The sequence below is a fragment of the Mirounga angustirostris genome, unplaced genomic scaffold, assembly GCF_029215605.1.
Source record: "Mirounga angustirostris isolate CCGP_5_RB_7025 unplaced genomic scaffold, mMirAng1.0.hap1 SCAF_7, whole genome shotgun sequence".
NCBI classification, from domain to species: domain Eukaryota; kingdom Metazoa; phylum Chordata; class Mammalia; order Carnivora; family Phocidae; genus Mirounga; species Mirounga angustirostris.
The window spans coordinates 125187247-125206763 of record NW_026991715.1 but is presented as its reverse complement, the minus strand read 5'-3'; the positions used below and the strand labels follow the sequence as shown (position 1 = coordinate 125206763).

At 36.6% G+C, this 19517-nt stretch overlaps 1 protein-coding gene across 2 annotated transcripts in view; it reads right to left on the bottom strand.

Annotated features, from left to right (window-relative positions):
* Positions 1-1239: 1239 nt before the first annotated feature.
* NUP155 (nucleoporin 155) overlaps positions 1240-19517 on the bottom strand; it is a 60264-nt gene continuing 41986 nt past the window's right edge. For both annotated transcript variants that reach the window (XM_064596785.1, XM_045862159.3), the window contains exons 24-35: positions 18847-18985; positions 17997-18132; positions 16967-17120; positions 16657-16761; positions 15430-15584; positions 14190-14319; positions 12898-13011; positions 12026-12146; positions 11469-11579; positions 8280-8416; positions 2014-2120; positions 1240-1442 (exon numbers count right to left, since the gene is read on the bottom strand). In XM_064596785.1, coding sequence (XP_064452855.1) covers positions 1304-1442; positions 2014-2120; positions 8280-8416; positions 11469-11579; positions 12026-12146; positions 12898-13011; positions 14190-14319; positions 15430-15584; positions 16657-16761; positions 16967-17120; positions 17997-18132; positions 18847-18985 — 1548 coding nt within the window. In that variant the 3' untranslated portion in view covers positions 1240-1303. The remainder of the gene's footprint in view (positions 1443-2013; positions 2121-8279; positions 8417-11468; positions 11580-12025; positions 12147-12897; positions 13012-14189; positions 14320-15429; positions 15585-16656; positions 16762-16966; positions 17121-17996; positions 18133-18846; positions 18986-19517) is intronic.

Sequence of the window (19517 nt, the reverse complement as noted above, 5' to 3'; positions counted from 1 at the left end):
TATAGCAGAATTGGAGTCACAGCTAAATAACATTTAAGCAAGACTTTCATTTTAAGTAGACGTAACAGAATTTTAAGTTTACAGATTAACAATGCATAACTTACATTCATTTTACATATTCAAAAAAACTGAACTTAAGGAACTGAAAGCTGAAAAATATGAGAGGTAGTGGTACCTAATGAGTGACATTTTGACAGTCTATTAAATATTATGTATTAGATTACAGGAAAAAGGGAGCTAAATTCTAAGAGAATAAATACAAAAAAGGTCAACCTATGATCTTGGGAAAAAACGGGAAGGAAAATTATTTTCAAAATGTACTATAAAAATTGTTAAACCTGCTTCAATGACAATAAGCAGAAGGTAATTACTCTTGATGGCATAACAGGTGAGAGGAAAGAAGTCCATGTCCTTGCTTTTTTGTTAGTCCTGGTCATTCCCACTCTATTCTCCTTCCTTGTTGTTGCCATGACTTGGTTTCGTTATTCCAATTTGTTGAAGACTAAAAACTACATTACTAACAATTTTACTTTATATATTGTGTCTTGGGTAAAACTCATTTGCTGTGGTTACTGACTGGGAGGAAAAAGAATCAAACAGGGAGCAAATTCCCAGATGAGGCTTCTATGCTGGTTTGGTGCACACACTTTGAGAACCACTGCTTTAATGCAGTCGGTAATCAGTCACAAGGACTGGTAGGTAGACACTAAATGCAAAACAGTATCTCCTTGTGTAGGTTTTTAGGACATAGAATATTAGTTACACGTTTGCCACCTGCTCAAAAAATAGCCAAGAATATCTTCAAGAATTACATTTGACAAAATTAGTAGGTAGAAGAAATTTCTTTCCAAAGATGAACCCAAACCTAAATGATTTTTTAAGAGACAGTGTTTATTTGCCTATATTAGGATTACTGTAGAATCCAGTGTTATGGGACTTGCTCAGCTAGCCTATTTAAGTTTTGATATCAATATCCTTGGACTAACTTGAAAATGAATAGTATAAATTCAAAATTTCTGCCTTCATTAAATTAAAAATAAGAATTTCTAAATGTTTTTATCTTTGTGTTAAGATAAGTAATCTTATTTCACTTGTTTTTTAAACCTGATTATTAAAAAACAAAATAGTAATAAAAAATAATTCATCTGGCAAATGTACTGTTTGTAGATATTAGCCACTTGTTAAAAACACATTTCTATTAAAATTGTTCTTAAATTCTTAGATTTAAAGCACCTGATATCTGGACCCAACTGAGCTTTTATTTTACAGATTAAAATGCATGGATGACAATACATTACAATAATTAATGAAGCCGTTCTAGTTTAGCCTGGAGAGATTTAAAATTTCCCGTGATGGCTTGTACTGCCACTGAAGAGCTCATAGACTGAAGCTCAACCAGATAACCACAAATGGCATCCAGGCACAGATTCGTAAATCTTCTCCTGTAAAGGAAAAGATACCTGATCAACTATTGATACATTTAGAAACATTTCCTCCTGTAAGACTTCTCTCCAACTTCTGCTAAACTTACTATAGTCCCAGAAAGAGCAAGGAGCATACGATTAAGTAAATGGTAAATAAATGAAAACAGACAAGAAATGCAGGGGGTAGGTGAATTACCACATGACCACCATATTCCTTTGGAAGATTATAATGGGAAGGAGGCAGTAAGGATGATTCCTTAAATTAATATTAAATTATTTACATTCTTTTGGTCTTTTCAAACAAATATACCTTCTAATGGTCAATAATCTCAAAGACATAACTGAATTGCCCTAGATCACTAATTCAATGCAGAAAGAGTTTAGAAGTAATTCAAAAATTACATCATTTACCTATAGAAAGGATTCAGGATGGGGGGTGAAAAATGGAAAAAACTCTAACCTTTCATACATGCTGATATCATTCAAATAGTTAATCTCCATATCTTCCCCCATTCTAACTTTATTGCTCAGATACTTATTAGAAAACATTTAAGCTTTTGCCATAACACAATACCTAATTCATAGTTACCTCTCACAATTTAAAACCTGGCTAGGATTCTCAACATATCTTGCCAACAGTACATGTATACAATCCAAAAGGTGCAGTGGCTTCTTCATTCTGTTCCAGAATGGATCCTATAAAGAAAATATGTCACGAGTTGTAAAGCAAACTGTGTCAACTGATTTTTCAACCATTTATGTTATTAGTTAAACCAGTTATCAGAGTCCCAGGCAAAATTTCCCAGTATTAAAATAAGCATTTAACGCAGGAGCACTGTGACAATGGGTTTGCTGACGGTTCTCACTATTCTGTGAGGACACCTGCAGATTGAAAGTGAGGGGATAGAGAACCATAATCATGCAAATGGACATCAAAAAAAAAGAAAGAAAGAAAGAAAGAAAAAAAGGAAAAAAAAAAGAAAGAAAGAAAGAAACGAAAGCTGGAATAGCCATACTTACATCAGACAAATTAGATTTTATTTATAAGATTTTTGTTATTATGTATTTATTTGTCAGAGCACAAGCAGGAAGAGCTGCAGGCAGAGGGAGAAGCAGGTAGGGAGCCCGATGGGGGATTCAATCCCAGAACCCTGGGCCAAAGGCGGGTGCTTCATTGACTGAACCACCCAGGCGCCCCCAGACAAAGTAGATTTTAAACCAAAGACTGTAATAAGACATGATGAAGGGCATTTTACCATAATAAAGATGTCTATCCAACAAGATCTAACAATTGTACATATTTATGTCCCTAACTTGGGAACAGCCAAATATATAAACCAATTAATAACAAACATAAAGAAACTCATTGATAATAATACAGTAACAGTAGGGGACTGTAACACCCCACTCACAGCAATGGACAGATCATCTACAGAAGATCAACAAGGAAAAAAGGCTTTGAATGACACCCTGGACCAAATGGACTTCACAGATATATTCAGAGCATTTTAACCTAAAACAGCAGAATACAGATTCTTTTCAAGTGCACATGAAGATTCTCCAGAATAGATCACATACTGGGTCACAAATCAGGCCTCAAAAAGTACAAAAAGACTGGGATCATACCATGCATTATTTTCAGACCACAATGCTATGTAACCTGAATTTGGAAAGACCACAAATACATGGAGGTTAAAGAACATCCTACTAGGGGCGCCTGGGTGCTCATTCAGTTAAGTGTTTGCCTTTGGCTTAGGTCATGATCCTGGAGTCCTGGGATAGAGCCCTGCATCAGGGAGGCTCCCTGCTAAGTGGGAAGCCTGCTTCTCCATCTCCCTCTGCCCCTCTCCCTACCTTGCGTGCACGCTCTCTCTCCTCTCTCTCAAATAAAGAAATAAAATCTTAAAAAAAAAAAAAAAGAATATCCTACTAAAGAATGAACCGATAAGCCAGGAAATTAAAGGAAAAAAAAAATACATGAAGGCAACTGAAAATAAAAACATGATGGTCCAAAACCTTTGGGATGCAGCAAAAGCAGTCATAAGAGGGAAATACATAGCAGTACAGGCCTACCTCAAGAAGCAAGAAAAGTCTCAAATACACAACCTAACCTTACACCTAAAGGAGCTAGAAAAGGAACAGCAAATGAAGCCTAAGCCAGCAGAAGAAGGGTAATAATAAAGCTAGGAGCAGAAATAAATGACATAGAAAACAAAACAACTAGACCAGATCAATGAAACTAGGAGCTAGTTCTTTGAAAGAATTAAGAAAATTGATAAACCCCTAGCGAGACTTACCAAAAAGAAAACAGAAAGGACCCAAATAAATAAAATTACGAATGAAAGAGATCACAACCAACACTGCAGAAATACAATTATAAGAGAATATTAGGAGCAATTATATGCCAATAAATTAGGCAATCTGGAAGAAATGAATGCATTCCTAAAAACATATAAACTACCAAAACTGAAACAGGAAGAAATAGAAAATCTGAATAGACCCATAATCAGTAAAGAAATTGAATCAGTAATCAAAAATCTCTCGGGCGCCTGGGTGGCTCAGTTGGTTAAGCGACTGCCTTCGGCTCAGGTCATGATCCCGGAGTCCCTGGATCGAGTCCCACATCGGGCTCCCTGCTCGGCAGGGAGTCTGCTTCTCCCTCTGACCCTCCCCCCTATCATGTGCTCTCTCTCATTCTCTCTCACACAAATAAATAAATAAAATCTTTAAAAAAAACCCAAATCTCTCAACAAACAAGAGTCCAGGGATGGATGGCTTCCCAGGGGAATTCTTCCAAACATTTAAAAAAGAATACCTATTCTTCTGAAACTGTTCCAAAAAACAGAAATGAAAGGAAAACTTCCAAACTCATTCTAGGAGGCAAGCATTACCTTGATTCCAAAAATCAGACAAAGACCCCACTAAAAAGGAGAATTACAGGGGGCTCCTGGATGGCTCAGTCAGTGGAGCATTGGACTCTTGATTTCTGCTCAGGTCATGATCTCAGGGTCGTGAGACTGAGCCCCGCAGTGGGCTCCATGCTCAGCGCAGAGTCTGTTTTTCCCTCTCCCTCCCCCTCTGCCCCTCACCCTGCTCGCGCACTCTCTCTAAAATAATAAATAAAATTTTTAAAAAAGGAGAATTATAGACCAATATCCCTGATAAACATGGATGCAAAAATTCTCAACAAGGGGCTCCTGGGTGGCTCAATTAAGCAGCCAACTCTTGATTTTGATTCAGGTCATGATCTTACGGTCCTGGGATCAAGCCCTGCATTGGGCTCAGTGCTCAGCAGGGAGTCAGACTGAGGATTCTCTCTCTCCCTTAGCCCCTTCCCCTGCGCATGCTCTCCCTCTCTCAAATAAATAAATAAATAAATCTTAAAAAAACAATTCTCAGCAAGATACTAGCTAATCGGATCCAACATTACATTAAAAGGATTATTCACCACAACCAAGTGGGATTTATTCCTGGGCTGCAGGGGTGGTTCAATACCCACATATCAAGCAATGTGATAGACCACATTAGTAAAAGAAAGGATAAGAACCATATGATGCTCTCAATAGGCGCAGAAATAGCATCTGACAAAATACAGCATCCTTTCTTGATAAAAACCTTCAAGAAAGTAGGGATAGAAGGAACATACCTCAACATCATAAAGACCATATACAAAAGACCGACAGGTAATATCATCCTTAATGGGGAAAAAAACATAGCTTTTCCGCTATGGTCAGGAACAAGACAGGGATGTCCACTCTCACCAATGTTGTTCAACACAGAACTGGAAGTCCTAGCCTCAATAATCAGACAACAAAAATAAATAAAAGGCATCCAAATTGGCAAGAAGTCAAACTTTCACTATTCACAGACGACATGATACTCTATGTAGAAAACCCAAAAGACTCCCCCCAAAATTGCTAGAACTGATACAGGAATTCAGCAAAATTGGATATAAAATCAATGCACAGAAGTCTGTTGCATTTCTATACAGCAATAATGAAACAGGAGAAAGAGAAATCAAGGAATCGATCCCATTTACAACTGCACCAAAAACCATAAGCTATCTAGGAACAAACCTAACCAAAGAGGTAAAAGATCTGTACTAAGACTATAGAACACTTATGAAAGAAATTGAAGATGAAACAAAGAAATGGAAAAACGTTCCATGCTCATGGAGTGGAAGAACAAATATTGTTAAAATGTCTGTATTACCCAAGCGATCTACATATTTATGCAATCCCTATCAAAATAACACCAGCAATTTTCACAGAGCTAGAACAAACAACCCTAAAATTTGTATGGAACTAGAAAAGACCCCAGATAGCCAAAGTAATGTTGAAAAAAAGAAAACCAAAGCTGGAGACATCACAATTCTGAACTTTAAGCTGTATTACAAAGCTGTAATCAAGACAATATGGTACTGGCACAAAAACAGACACACAGATCAATGGAACAGAACAGAATGCCCAGAAATGGACCCACAACTATATGGTCAACTAATCTTCAACAAAACAGGAAAAAATATCCAATGGAAAAAAAGTCTCTTCAACAAATGGTGTTGGGAAAATTGGATAGCTACATGCAGAAGAATGAAACTGGACCACTTTTTTACACCATACAAAAAAATAAATTCAAGGAACTTCCTGAAGATCTTCTGCGTGCAGATGGCATCACCCGGAGCATGAGCTGCTTCACGAGGGTACTGAAGACAATGGCCAAGAACAAACTAAGAGGGCAGAAATCCAGGAATGTATTTCATACAGCCAGCCAAAAAAACTTTAAGTCTAAAAACAAAGCAAAACCAGTTACCACTAATCTTTTCTTTAAAAGATTTTATTTATTTGAGAAAGTGAGAATGAGAGAGAGAGAGAGAGAGAGAGAGAGAGCACATGAGAGGGAGGAGGGTCAGAGGGAGAAGCAGACTCCCCGCTGAGCAGGGAGCCCGATGCAGGACTCGATCCCGGGACTCCAGGATCATGACCTGAGCTGAAGGCAGTCGCCTAACCAACTGAGCCACCCAGGCGCCCTACCACTAATTTTAAGAAGATAAACATTGTTTATGTGCTGCCGAAGCGAGCACTGAAGATAAACATTGTGAATGATGAAAAAATTAAGAGTGAATAAAGCTTTTGTAGATATACAAAAGGAACTTGCCCATTTCTCAAAAGGCCTTTCCTTTGAACCCTTGCAGAAACAGCTGATTCCTCAGCAGTGTCATGAAAATGAACCAGTTAATGTTGATGAAGCGACAAGATTAATGGCTCAGTTGTAATACACTGGAGATACATCAAATACCCCCAAAAGACCAATAAATTAAATGTTTTATACAGTTAAATAAATAATTAAAAAAAAACCAAAATGGACGAAAGACCGAAATGTGAGAGAGGAATCCATCAAAATCCCAGAGGAGAACACAGGCAGTAATCTCTTTGACCTTGGCCACAGCAACTTCTTACTAGACATGTCTCCAGAAGCAAGGGAAAGAAAAGCAAAAATGAACTATAGGGATTTCATTAAGATAAAGTTTCTGCACAGCAAAGGAAACAGTCAACAAAACGAAAAGGCAACCAATGGAGTGGGAGAAGATATTTGCAAAGGACATATCTGATATAGAGTTAGTATCCAAAATGTATAAAGAACTTATCAAAGTCAACACCCCAAAACAAATAATCCAGTTAAGAAATGGTCAGAAGACATACGAATGGCTAACAGACACATGAAAAAAGCTCAACATCACTCATCATCAGGGAAATACAAATCAAAACCACAATGAGATACCTCCTCACACCTGTCAAGAGGAAACACAGGTTCCTAAACAGGAAATTTGCAAGCTCTACAAAGTGGGTTATTTTTCCTAAATAACATCACAATGCAGTTTTTAATGATTTTCAAATATTAACCATGACCAGATAGTTTAGTAACCATATAATATTAAATGCTTATTTTATTGCACTTATTTTTTTTATTTTCTTCTTGTCAGCTGTGATACCCCTTTTACTTTAAACCTATATAGACTTAGTCTGACTAGACCAGCAAAGAATCTTAATTCTCATTCTGGCTATACCAATAACTAGCCATGTGACTTGAGTAGGTTATTCATTTAAAATCTCTGCCCTTGTCAGATGCTCATTTCCTATCATAGGTTCATTTTGAGGCTTAAATGAGATATACAAGTGCCTTGTAAAGCACTGCATAAATGTTTTGATGGTGTTACCATAAAAGACATGATATAGGTCAACAAGGTTTTATTTGGATCTTTTATCTTAGAATAAAAATTATAAAATATATAGTCTGATAAGGTTCAATAAGGTGAGAAAGATTTTTTTTTAACTGAGGTATAACTGAGACATAACATTGTATCATTTTCAGGTATACAACATATGATTTGTTATTTGTAAATATACAATAACAAATCAGTATTAGACATAATCACCATAGTAAGTCTAGTTACCACGCATCACCATCACAATTGCAAAGTTTTTTTCTTGTGGTGAGGAAGATCTTTGAGCACTGATATTTTAGATAAAGTTATAGGGAATAAATACACTATTATTTTGTTCTTGTAAAGCAAATGGTGATTCTTAATGTAATGGGCTTAGCCTATTACACAAAGAGTAAAGCAAATATGTTTACTAAGAAATATTTGATTTTTATCATGATATACAGCAAAGCAACTCATTATCAATTTTAAAAATCTAAAGTATGATAATTTCTTATATTCAAACAATGAAGCATATTTCTGATGTAATTTTATCAGATGATGAGACACTTATAAACATACAATCAAAATATTCTTTTAACTAAAAAAGGTTTGTTAACTTTAAATTATTTCATTTTATTTAATATTTTCCTTACCCGTGATTTGAACAAGTGATCATATACTTCCAGTAGTCTAGGTAATGGCACTCCAATCTCATTCATTGTCTGTATTACAAAACCTACATCCCAGTTCAAAGTACAAACTTGCTGCTCTAAAAACTGCACAATAAAATCTGGAGAGGGAAAAAGATCAGAAATTAGAATTGTTAACTCTTCCCGCCCCCCTCCCCCCCCCACTTACTGAGATAAAATAGCCATACACTGTGTAACTTTAAGGTACAGAACATGATGATGTGATACATATATACATTGTGAAATGTTTACTCCGGTAAGGTTAGTTAACAGGTCCTTCACCTCACTTCATTACTCTATTGTTGGTACAGAATTATTAAGTCCCGGGGAGCCTGGGTGGCTCAGCTGGTTAAGCTGCTACCTTCAGCTCAGGTCATGATCTCACGGTCCTGGAATTGAGTGCTGCATGGGGCTCCCCACTCAGAGGCGAGTCTGCTTCTCCCTCTGCCCCTCCCCGCCCCGCTTGTGCACTCTCTCTCTCAAATAAATAAAATCTTTAAAAAAAGAAAACCAATTTTCAAAAAAAAAATTTTTATAAAAATAAGTGATATATCAGGATAGGCAAATATATAGAGATATAAAGTAGATTAGTGATTGCCTAGGGCTGGAAAGTGGGAAGGAATAGGGAGTGATTGCTAATAGGTACATGGTTTCTTTCTGTGGTGATGAAAATGGTCTAAATTTAATTGTGGTGACTGTTGCACAACTGTGAATGTGCGATATAATTTAAAGCTATTAGGAAAAAAACTACATTTTGGTGAGTTTGGAAAATACAGAAAGGTACATGAAATAGAGACCATTCATAATCCCACTATTGGAGAGGACCCACTGAATCCTCAGTTTAACAGCTTTTCAGAAAAGAAGGGTTACTGCATCCTGATTTTAGAAATATTAAATGTGTGGTTTTTTTTTTTAAGATTTTATTTATTTATTTGACAGAGAGAGAGATAGTGAGAGCAGGAACACAAGCAGGGGAGAGGGAGAGGGAGAAGCAGGCTTCCCGCGGAGCAGGGAGCCCGATGCGGGGCTCGATCCCAGGACCCTGGGATCATGACCTGAGCCAAAGGCAGACAGTTAACGACTGAGCCACCCAGGAGGCCCAATATTAAATGTGTTTTTAAGTGCCTCACCCCCTCAGATGTGTAAGTTATTTATTTTGATGGTTCTAATTTTAGCCCCATTCTCACTTTTTACTACCTGTCATATCGTAAGTAAGATCGTAATAGTAACAATCACATTCATATTTATGATCCTAGAAATCTACGACTGACCAATGTGCATATCCACAGGCAAGAAGAATCACTGAAAAGACAGCCAATGACTGAACCTGCAACTATCCCAGAATCTACCATACAAAACTTTTGTGCAGGTGATCAAATTTCTAAAAACTCTAAATTTGTTCTTGTTTGAAGCCCCCTGGGGCTTGTTTGCCATTGAAAGATGGACCAAAGAAGAAGAAAGGCCTCTTCTACCCTAAACTTTACTAGGCTCAAAAATTAAAAATCTAAGTCGAAGCAGAAATACCCTAAAAAAAAATTATGTATAATGTGGCCTTTTTATTATTAAAACTATTAAGCTTTAATTTTTTCTTTTTCTTATTAATGAAATAGCATGGCAGTTTTTTTTTTAAAGATTTATTTACTTGAGAGAGAGAATGAGAGAGAGAGAGAGAGAGAGAACGTGAGAGGGGGGAGGGTCAGAGGGAGAAGCAGACTCCCCTACGAGCAGGGAGCCCTGATGTGGAACTTGATCCCGGGACTCCAGGATCATGACCTGAGCCGAAGGCAGACGCTTAACCAACTGATCCACCCAGGCGCCCCAGAGTGGCAGTTTTAAATACTATACTTACAAGATTATAATGACTTTATTTCTTGCCATTTCCAGAAAATAAGTCATAAATCAGAGATGGTCCTATAAAAAAAGTCTCTATCCTCATTAAATAAACAATTTGTTATGTTGTGAGCATTTTCCTGGTTCTCAACATTTTTCAAAGATCCTGGGTGCTTAACATCCTACTTTACGGATATATTTATGTTGATTCTATTCTTTTATTTTTTATTTTTTTAAGTAGGCTATAAGCCCAGCATGGAGCCCAATGTGGGACTTAAACTCATGACCCTGAGATCAAGGCCTGAGCTGAGATCAAGAGTTGGATGCTTAACCAACTGAGCCACTCAGGCACCCTGATTCTATTGTTTTACAACTGAAGAAAACATTATACATCGGCAAATCTCTAATAATTAGAGTCATATACATAACAATTATAGTAATACAGCTGATTAAAGGGTTCAAAAAATTGCATTTTTAACACAATTATTTGCTTTTTTAAAAGATTTATTTGAGAGAGAGAGAGAGTGTGAGCAGGGGGAGGGTCATCACAGGGAGAGGGAGAATTCTAGAGCTGAGTACTTGGTCAGCGGGTAGCCCAATGCAAATCGGGGCTTGATCCCAGGACCCTTAGATCATGACGCCAAAATCAAGAGTCAGCCACACAACCAACTGAGCCACCTAGGTGCCCCAAATATTTGTTATTTTAAAGAAAAATATGTCCTCAATATAATTAGAGCAGAGGGGCGCCTGGGTGGCTCAGTTGTTAAGCGTCTGCCTTTGGCTAAGGTCATGATCCTGGGGTTCCAGGATTGAGCCCCGCATCGGGCTCCCTGCTCCGCAGAAAGCCTGCTTCTCCCTCTCCCACTCCCCCTGCTTGTGTTCCCTCTCTCGTTGTGTCTCTCTCTATCAAATAAATAAACTCTTAAAAAAAAAAAAAAATATATATATATATATATATATATATATATAATAAGAGCAGTTGAAGCAATCACAGATTGCCCATGCAGAAAAACACTAGCCATTTTTCTTTCCTCTTTAAACTTGTAGAGGGTTACCAACAATATAATCATTACCGTCTGTTAGCACTATTCCCCAGACAGATATATAAACTTACAAGGTCAAAGAAGGTTTCATACCTAACTATTTGTCAACAAATTCTGTTATCTTTGGAGGTCTTTCTGGAGAGGTAGAATTAAACAGCTGAGCTAAACAGCAACAAAGGAACAATTCCACCCTGAAGAACATTATCTTTCCATGTGAATGAAGAAAACCATCAAAAGAAAAAACACAACACCCATGATAGCACTTAAGGTTACTGCTTACCTAAAGGAAAGAAGCGAGGTGTGCCAGCATAAATTTTGCCAAGGAGCACAACCTTGAGACTAAGAGCATGCATTCTATCTGAGGAGCTCAACGCTACACTTTCATTCAATTCTGCAAGAAAAAGACATGCCATTAGAAACCCAAACTGTTTTTAATGTGCAATTGTTTAAATAGGCTATTTTATTCTATTTCAAGGTACAAAATAGCCTACAAATGATATTCTAACATAATGAGCAGATACTGTGTTTCTGTTAGTGTCTGAAATACTTTCCTCTTACCAGACACTGGTTATAGGATTCTGAGGAAAGTGTCTCAGAATCCCTTATTAAGAAGTACAACCAAAAATGACACATCCTTTTCTCAGTCCTCTCCAATATAAATTGAGGACATTCTCTAGAGGGCCACCCTCCACCACATCCAGGTACCCTCTACTTAGCCTCTACTTAGGTATATACAATTTTCATGAGCTCTAGATGTATGAAAGCCACTAGCAGTTTGCATTCCTCTACCAAGTCACTAAATAACGTATGCTAATATACCTGTAAGTGAGCACTTACCCTTCTCTATGATATCTTGCCAAAGTGTCTGCACCAATATAGGGTCTGAATAACCAGCACAATGAATTATTGCAAGTTTACACTCTGCAAGTTTAAATGGGTCAGCAAATTCCCCATAAAGCTGTCGGAGAAAATGCCAACATTATACATACAACCAGAGATCAAGAGTCAGAAATTAATAGTGATGCACTCCTTGAAAATTAAAAATGATCAAAGATTTTATCCAAAGTTCTTAAAATACGATGTAAAGATGTGATGACATGCAGCTGGTCATAACTCCAGATTAAGAATGGTGAAGGCTTGGTAAACGCATTTAAATAGATTCCAACATGTGTGCCTCCACAGCCCCCCCCCGCCCCTCGGCTGGCAGGAAGATACTGCAATAACATGTCTTTTAAAATTAGCATTGTCTAACTCAGGGTTTAAAGAATCCTAGAAACATGGAAACACAAGTCTCAGGGTGCTTCATGGTACTTGGAGAAATGTCCAAGAGTTATTGAAAAAGGAACTGCTCTGAAGTACAGAGTGGGAGCGGCTTGGAGAGATAAGCAAAGATAAGTTACTTTTCCAAGACAATAAGCAAGGCCATAAAATAGATGGCAGGAGGTTTAAGGAAGCTTGATGTGAGGCTGAGAGATTCTTGAGAGAAAACAGCCCATAAAGAGCAGGTTAGCTCTTCCTAAGAGTCAGATACCACAGCAGTGATCTGTCAGCCCAGCAACATGCTCCCCAGGATGGCTTATCTTAATTTTGTGGAGATAGATTATCTCCACATTTTTTGCATTCTACTACAGAATGCAAAAAAAAAAACAACCAAGGAATTTGTAGATATTAGGTGACTGCTACAGGAATTCACCTTGCTTTTTTATTACCTTAGTTATGTCCATTAGCTCAGAATCCAGCTGAGAAATTGCATCCTGTACAGAAGAATGATGGGAATACTGCCTTTGTAGTGTCTCTTGTATCTGAAGTTGGATCCTAGCAACCTAGTTTGGATTAAAAAAAAAAGCAAGTCTCAAGTTCTTGATGATAAATCAACAAGTACTTGAAGGAATGATTCCTAGTATCTGACTTTAAGTTGGTTAAAGTAAAAACAATGTATAAATAACAGCAATAGTGACTAGAGTTAATAATACTGTATTTCATATTTGAAAGTTGTTGAAGAAAATAGACTGTAAAAGTTCTTATCACAAGATTTTTGTAATTACGTATATGGTGATAAATGTTAATTAGACTTATTATGGTGATCATTTTGCAATATCTAAAAATACTGAATCATTACATTGTATACCTGAACTAATATAATGGTATGTGTCAATTATACTTCAATTAAAAAAAAATGAACGAATGAAGATTTCTATCATAACAAACTGGCAAAACAAAACAAAACAAAAATAACAAACTGGCAGCTCTTCATCACAACATAAAAGATCTCACAGGAAGTTTACTATGGCAGAGCGCCCTTGCTACCACGCTAAACACCCATCTCTCCCACTACTGCAGCCAAACAATGGCTAGACCCTATTTTCCAACCTCCTCTGTAGGGAGATAGGGCCATTAAGACTAAGTTCTCTTCAAAGGAATGTAAGTGGAAGTCAAGTATGTCATTTCAGGGCTGAAGGTCTTTAAGAGAGTGAATGTGCTTATTACATGTGATTTTTTTCTCTTACTCCCTCTGACAGAAGAAAAAGGTAAGGCCATAGGGAATGGTAGAGCCAGAAAATAGAACTTGGGTATTAAAATCAATCAAGTGGAAGAAAGCCACTGGCTAATCAGGGACACCCACTCTGGATATTTGTGATTGAGAAATAAGCCTTTGTATTTGGACCATTATATACTTTTGGGTCTCTTAATTAGGGCAGGTTAGCCTACTCTACTTCACATACCTACTGATTAGCTTCCAGAATAAATGGTAAATGTGATATAATCTCCTTTGTGTTGGAATAGTTGGAAAAAAACTTTTGAAATGCCACAGAGAAAAAATTTAATTACAGCAATGTCCTGTGACCCAATGAAAGATTTATGTCTAAATATGAAAATAAATACATATAGGCAGAAGAGAGTAGAATTACTAATACTGACTGCTACTGACTTATGACTTACTAGAGGGAAGAAGGGAAAATGGAATAAATGCAGGCAAAGTTTAAGTATCTTTAGTGCTTACTTCCATTTTTTCTTCTAATTCATGAAGGAATTCACCATCCGCAGCTATCGATGAAATGGCAGTGGAACTTTTGGCACTAAGAATGGCTCGAGCAATGTACTCTAGTCGCTGCTGAAGTGAAATTTCTGTGCTGGGGGTGGGGGAGAACCTTATTTTTATTTATATGAATTCTTAAGGATCCAATATACAAATATATTAATTATGATGCACTATTTTGTATATACCAAATTAACATAAAAGGCCATTAGAAACTTGAAAAAACTATTAGAGGGGGGTGCCTGGGTGGCTCAGTCGTTAAGCATCTGCCTTCAGCTCAGGTCATGAGCCCAGGTCCTGGGATCGAGTCCCGCATCGGGCTCCCTGCTCCGCAGGAAGCCTGCTTCTCCCTTTCCCACTCCCCCTGCTTGTGGCTTGTGTTCCTGCTCTTTGATTAAAAAAAAGAGAAAAAGAAAAAACTATATTAGAGGACTTCTAATAAAAGAGATCTACAGTTTAAGGCAACAAATAAAAAAATACTTAAGTTTACATCCAAAAAAGTAACTTACTATTTTAAAACTTTAATTCAGTATATTAAAACTTGGATTCTTCTAAACACTAAGGAAAATGTTTTGTTTTGTTTTTTTTAAGATTTTATTTATTTATTTGACAGAGAAAAACACAGTGAGAGAGGGAACACAGCAGGGTGAGTGGGGGAGAGGGAGAAGCAGGCTTCCCACGGAGCAGGGAGCCCGATGCGGGGCTCGATCTCAGAACCCTGGGATCGTGACCTAAGCCGAAGGCAGACGCTTAACAACTGACCCACCCAGGTGCTCCTCAATAAGATTCTTAACAGTCTTCAACATACACACTCAAAAATTTTTTGGTAATTTAAACCAATAATAGAGGAGAGGAAATTAGTCTAGAATTAGTAAAACATTTAAAATTATAAAGCCTTTGAGAAGTTTTTGTCCTTTTAATTAAGAATACTAATTAACTGCTTAGTAGGAAAGACTCTAAAAACATAAAGAAGAGATTTAGAAGACAGTTTGACTAGAGAGGGTCTTGGGTATTTAGTATCTCCCATACACTATTAAAAAAAAGAAAAAAAAACTGTAAACTTTAGGTAAATCCAAGTAAAAGCATAAAAACTCTACATACTATAACCTGAATAAGGTTTTATTTAATTTCTGAAATCTGGATGTATCTAGTTATAGGTCAGTTATCAATCATTATTCACAGTAGTAAGGGTATTATACCATACCTATGCATGTCAGCCAATTTGGACAGGACACGAGCAGCATTACTAAAGCTTCTGTTCTTTTCATAATACCTCCAGAGTAAATCCATGTAACGAACTTTGTTTTGATCAACTTTGGCCATTCGGACTAGATGTGGCTCCAGAAATGGAGAAGCAATCTGCAAATTATACAGTCACTCAGAAACATTTTCTGGACTAGGCATTTGCCCTTTATGTAGTAACTATTAACATTTTTAAGTCAACTACAGGTATGTCTTACTTCATGAATACACAAGCAAAATTATAATCCAACAACAGAGGGCAATTTTTTTTCATTATAAATGATTTTTCCCAGAGTTAACCAAAGAGTTGCTATGAAAAGTTGAATTAGGCTGATTAAACTAATCATAATCCAGTTACAAATTTTTTTTTTTAATTTTTATTTTTTTGAGACAGAGTGAGCATGGGGGGCGGGGAGAGAACCCCAAGCAGGCTTCATCTCACAACCCAAGGATCATAACCTGAGACGAAATCAAGAGTTGAACGCTTAACTGACCAAGCCACCCAGGCATCCCCAATTACAAATATTTCAATAAACTTTGAAAACACAGCTACTGATTCCTAGACTCGGAACTCAAAGACATCCTTGCCATTATCAAATGCCACACATTTATTTTACAGACTAAAGAATACTGAGACTTAGGATAGTAAAAAGACACGTATGAAGTCACATACTGAATTAATGGCAGAGGTAATGCCAAGTTTAGAACTCCTAATTCATAATCCAGTGATTTCCATCCCACAATATAAACAACCCAAATCAGCTTCACAATAACAAGAAAATTAGAGCAATAGTTTACTTCGCCCACCAGGAAAAGATATTACATTACTTGGCTTGACGCTAACACCTAATGGTAGGTTCAGGATAAGAAAATGAATTTCCTGGATCTATGTATTTTTTATTTTTATTTATTTTTAAAGATTTTATTTATTTGACAGAGAGAGAGAGAGAGCAAGAGACTGAGTGAGCACAAGCAGGGGGAGTGGCAGACAAGGGGAGAGGGAGAAGCAGGCTCCCTGCTGAGCAGGGAGCCCAATGCAGGGCTTGATCTCAGGACCCTGAGATCATGACCTGAGCCAAAAGCACATGCTTAACCGACTGAGCCACCCAGGTGCCCCTCCTTCAACTATGTATGTGCTACTTGAAAATACAAATTAACAATACCAGAATAAAAAAAAACTTTTTTTTACCTGTAATAACTTATCTGCAAGATCAGCTTGTATTAGCCAATTATAAAGGGCAATACTAAAGAGCTCATCTTTGGATCGTTGAGACAGTTTAAGCATTTGTTCAAACTAAAATAAAAAAATAGTAAGAATTAGCAGTTAAAGGCCCTCTTGCTGGACATCATAACCATCAGCCTTATAAAATCCTGAAATCAAGAATCTTTAAATGTTTATTTCTAAGATCTACTACCTTTCCCAAGAGGAGCTGCTACCACTACCACAAAGAACTTCTAAACAATGTATTTTCAGGATAAAAATATGCTATGTCCCTTACGTGATGTCCTGCTTCTTCATTACTCAGCATATTGGGATCAGATGACAATACTGGAGGCCCAGGTTTTTTGGGTACACTGGGAGACTGAGGAGCAGCCTTACTTTGATTTACCAATTCTTGAAGTGTATCTGTAATACACTTGTAACTGTTTAATCTGAAAAAGAATGGAAAAGAAGCAACTGCATTATTTAATTAGACAGCAACTGACTAATTTAAATATACAGAATAATTTGAAGACTATTTTGGGGAAGAGATATATGTACACACACACATATATTTGGTATTAAAATGTAAATTGTATACTTTTTCTAGGTTTGAGAAACATGTGGTTAACCATAAAAGGGTGAAGTCATAAAAATTAACGTATTAATAAAAAACATGTTTTAGATAGGTTATATATTTCCTTTATGGACACACATTTTTTTTTCTTTAACAGTCAATACTAATTTGTGAACATTTAAAAATTGTAGCATAAAATAAAATAAAATACTAATCTTCATCCAGAACTAGAAATTAGGTGGGCGGGGGGAAATGGTTCTAAGTAAGTTATCTCATTTAAAATTGACATTAGTAAAGTGTCATAAAAGCCACAGAGGCAAGTTCAAAAACATTTATAAGTCCTTAAGAATTTCCACCAGATTATGGGGCACCTGGGTGGCTCAGATGGCTGAGTGTCTGCCTTCAGCTCAGGTCATGATCTCCAGGTCCTGGGATCGAGCCCCACATCAGGCTCCCAGCTCAGCGGGAAATCTGCTTCTCCCTCTCCCTCTGCCTCTCCCCCTGCTTGTGCTCTGTCTCTCTCTCTCAAATGAATAAATAAAATCTTTTAAAAAAAAATTTCCACCAGACTAAAACTTGAACCCTAAACTAAGAATTATAATCCTAATTTAGGCCCGTGATAAAAAGACATTTTTAAGTGAAAGCATAATTCAATTTTATAAGTGTTGTACTTAAGATATTATTTCCTAATACAATCAATGAAACTGTACACCAAGAAAAGCTGACAAGAAGCTAAGGTGATAAAACTTGCCTTTCTTGGAAAGCCTGCAGTCCCACGATGTCTTCTTCTGGTTCTCCATGTTTATAGAAATGAAGTCCAAGACCCTGAGGATCTTTTTTTTCTGCAGCAGTAAGAGAGAGCTCCACTACACCCTCATAAAAACGGACTAATGGGAAAGGAAAAGGAAAAAGAGATAAGGCTTATTAAGATGGATGCGTTATTCCTTAGCTGGTTTATAAAAATACTGATCAAGGTTTTTACATCTCTACTGTATGCTAGTCACCTTGATAACACTATCATATAAAATATGTTTGGGGAATCTACCAAAGAATAAGGTACCAACATGCCTAAAAGGCAGCTATTAAGTATATTTTCTTCAATGGAAAAAAATTTTCAAAGTTAGAATAATAAAAGGGATGGATTCAGTTCCTTGATGGAAAAAAAAATCTTAGAATTCAAAACAGTATCTGTGCTAACAGTTATTACTTTTACATTATGCTAGATTTGATTTAAAGTAATTTAAAAGCAGCAGACAGGTACTATTTTAAAAATTAGTCAAAAGAATTAAAAGCATCCAAAAAATAAATGTAACCCAGAATCTATCTAATACAGATAGTAGTTTAACTGGACAAGGACTAAAACTCCTGTTAAAAAGTTACACGTTTCAAGATATAAAAAGAGCATTATAGTTTTTGCAGAGGCTAGTGTAGTCATCAAATACTAAAACACAAGGCACGAGTTTCCCATGTCATATCACTTGGGAAAGTGAAGTTGAAGAGGGGTTTGCTTCTGGTAAGAGGCTCTTTATCAGTAGCTTGTTTTATTCAGTCGTTTTTCTCCTGAGTTAAGAAAAAGATATGAAAAACATTTTGTTTCTCACCTTGTCTATACTGAGCACAAACACTGGAAAGGTCCACTTGATTGCTGATTTTCTGATATTCCTTTAAGGATTCTCTTAACATTCTTTCCTTTTCAATCTTATTTTGAACTTGTCGGGAACGCTGGAGGAGTTCATTTGCCTAGAATCAGAGATGACAGGAACTTAAAAAGATGTAAAATCCAGCACATAGATGATGTTATCAATATAAGTCTTGGTCTATGTCTCAATTTACATCTGGTTTATTATCATAAAAAATAAAAACAACTCTACAAACTTACTTCTTCTTAATTTTAGGCAGAAAAATTTTTGACCAAAAAAATCCTAGCTATTTTTAATTCCTTTCACAAATATTTTAAGCAAGATAGCTTTGACTGGTAAACCTCTTGCCTAGTCAATACATTATTGGTCAGCAGGCAGTCCATGTGATACTGATTTTTTTAATTATTTTCAACCTGTAAGAAAGGATCAATAAAAACTGCCCAATTAACTCTAACTTATTATAGACTTAAAGTTTTAGTAATTTTTAATTTCTAAGGAGAAACAGATTTAACCATTGAAAAAACACGGTCTAAAAATACTATCAAGATTATGAAAAACTTAAACACACAAGGATTTTAAGAAATGATGTATTCCAACTCCTCTCATCATACAGATGAGGACTCTCGAGGCCA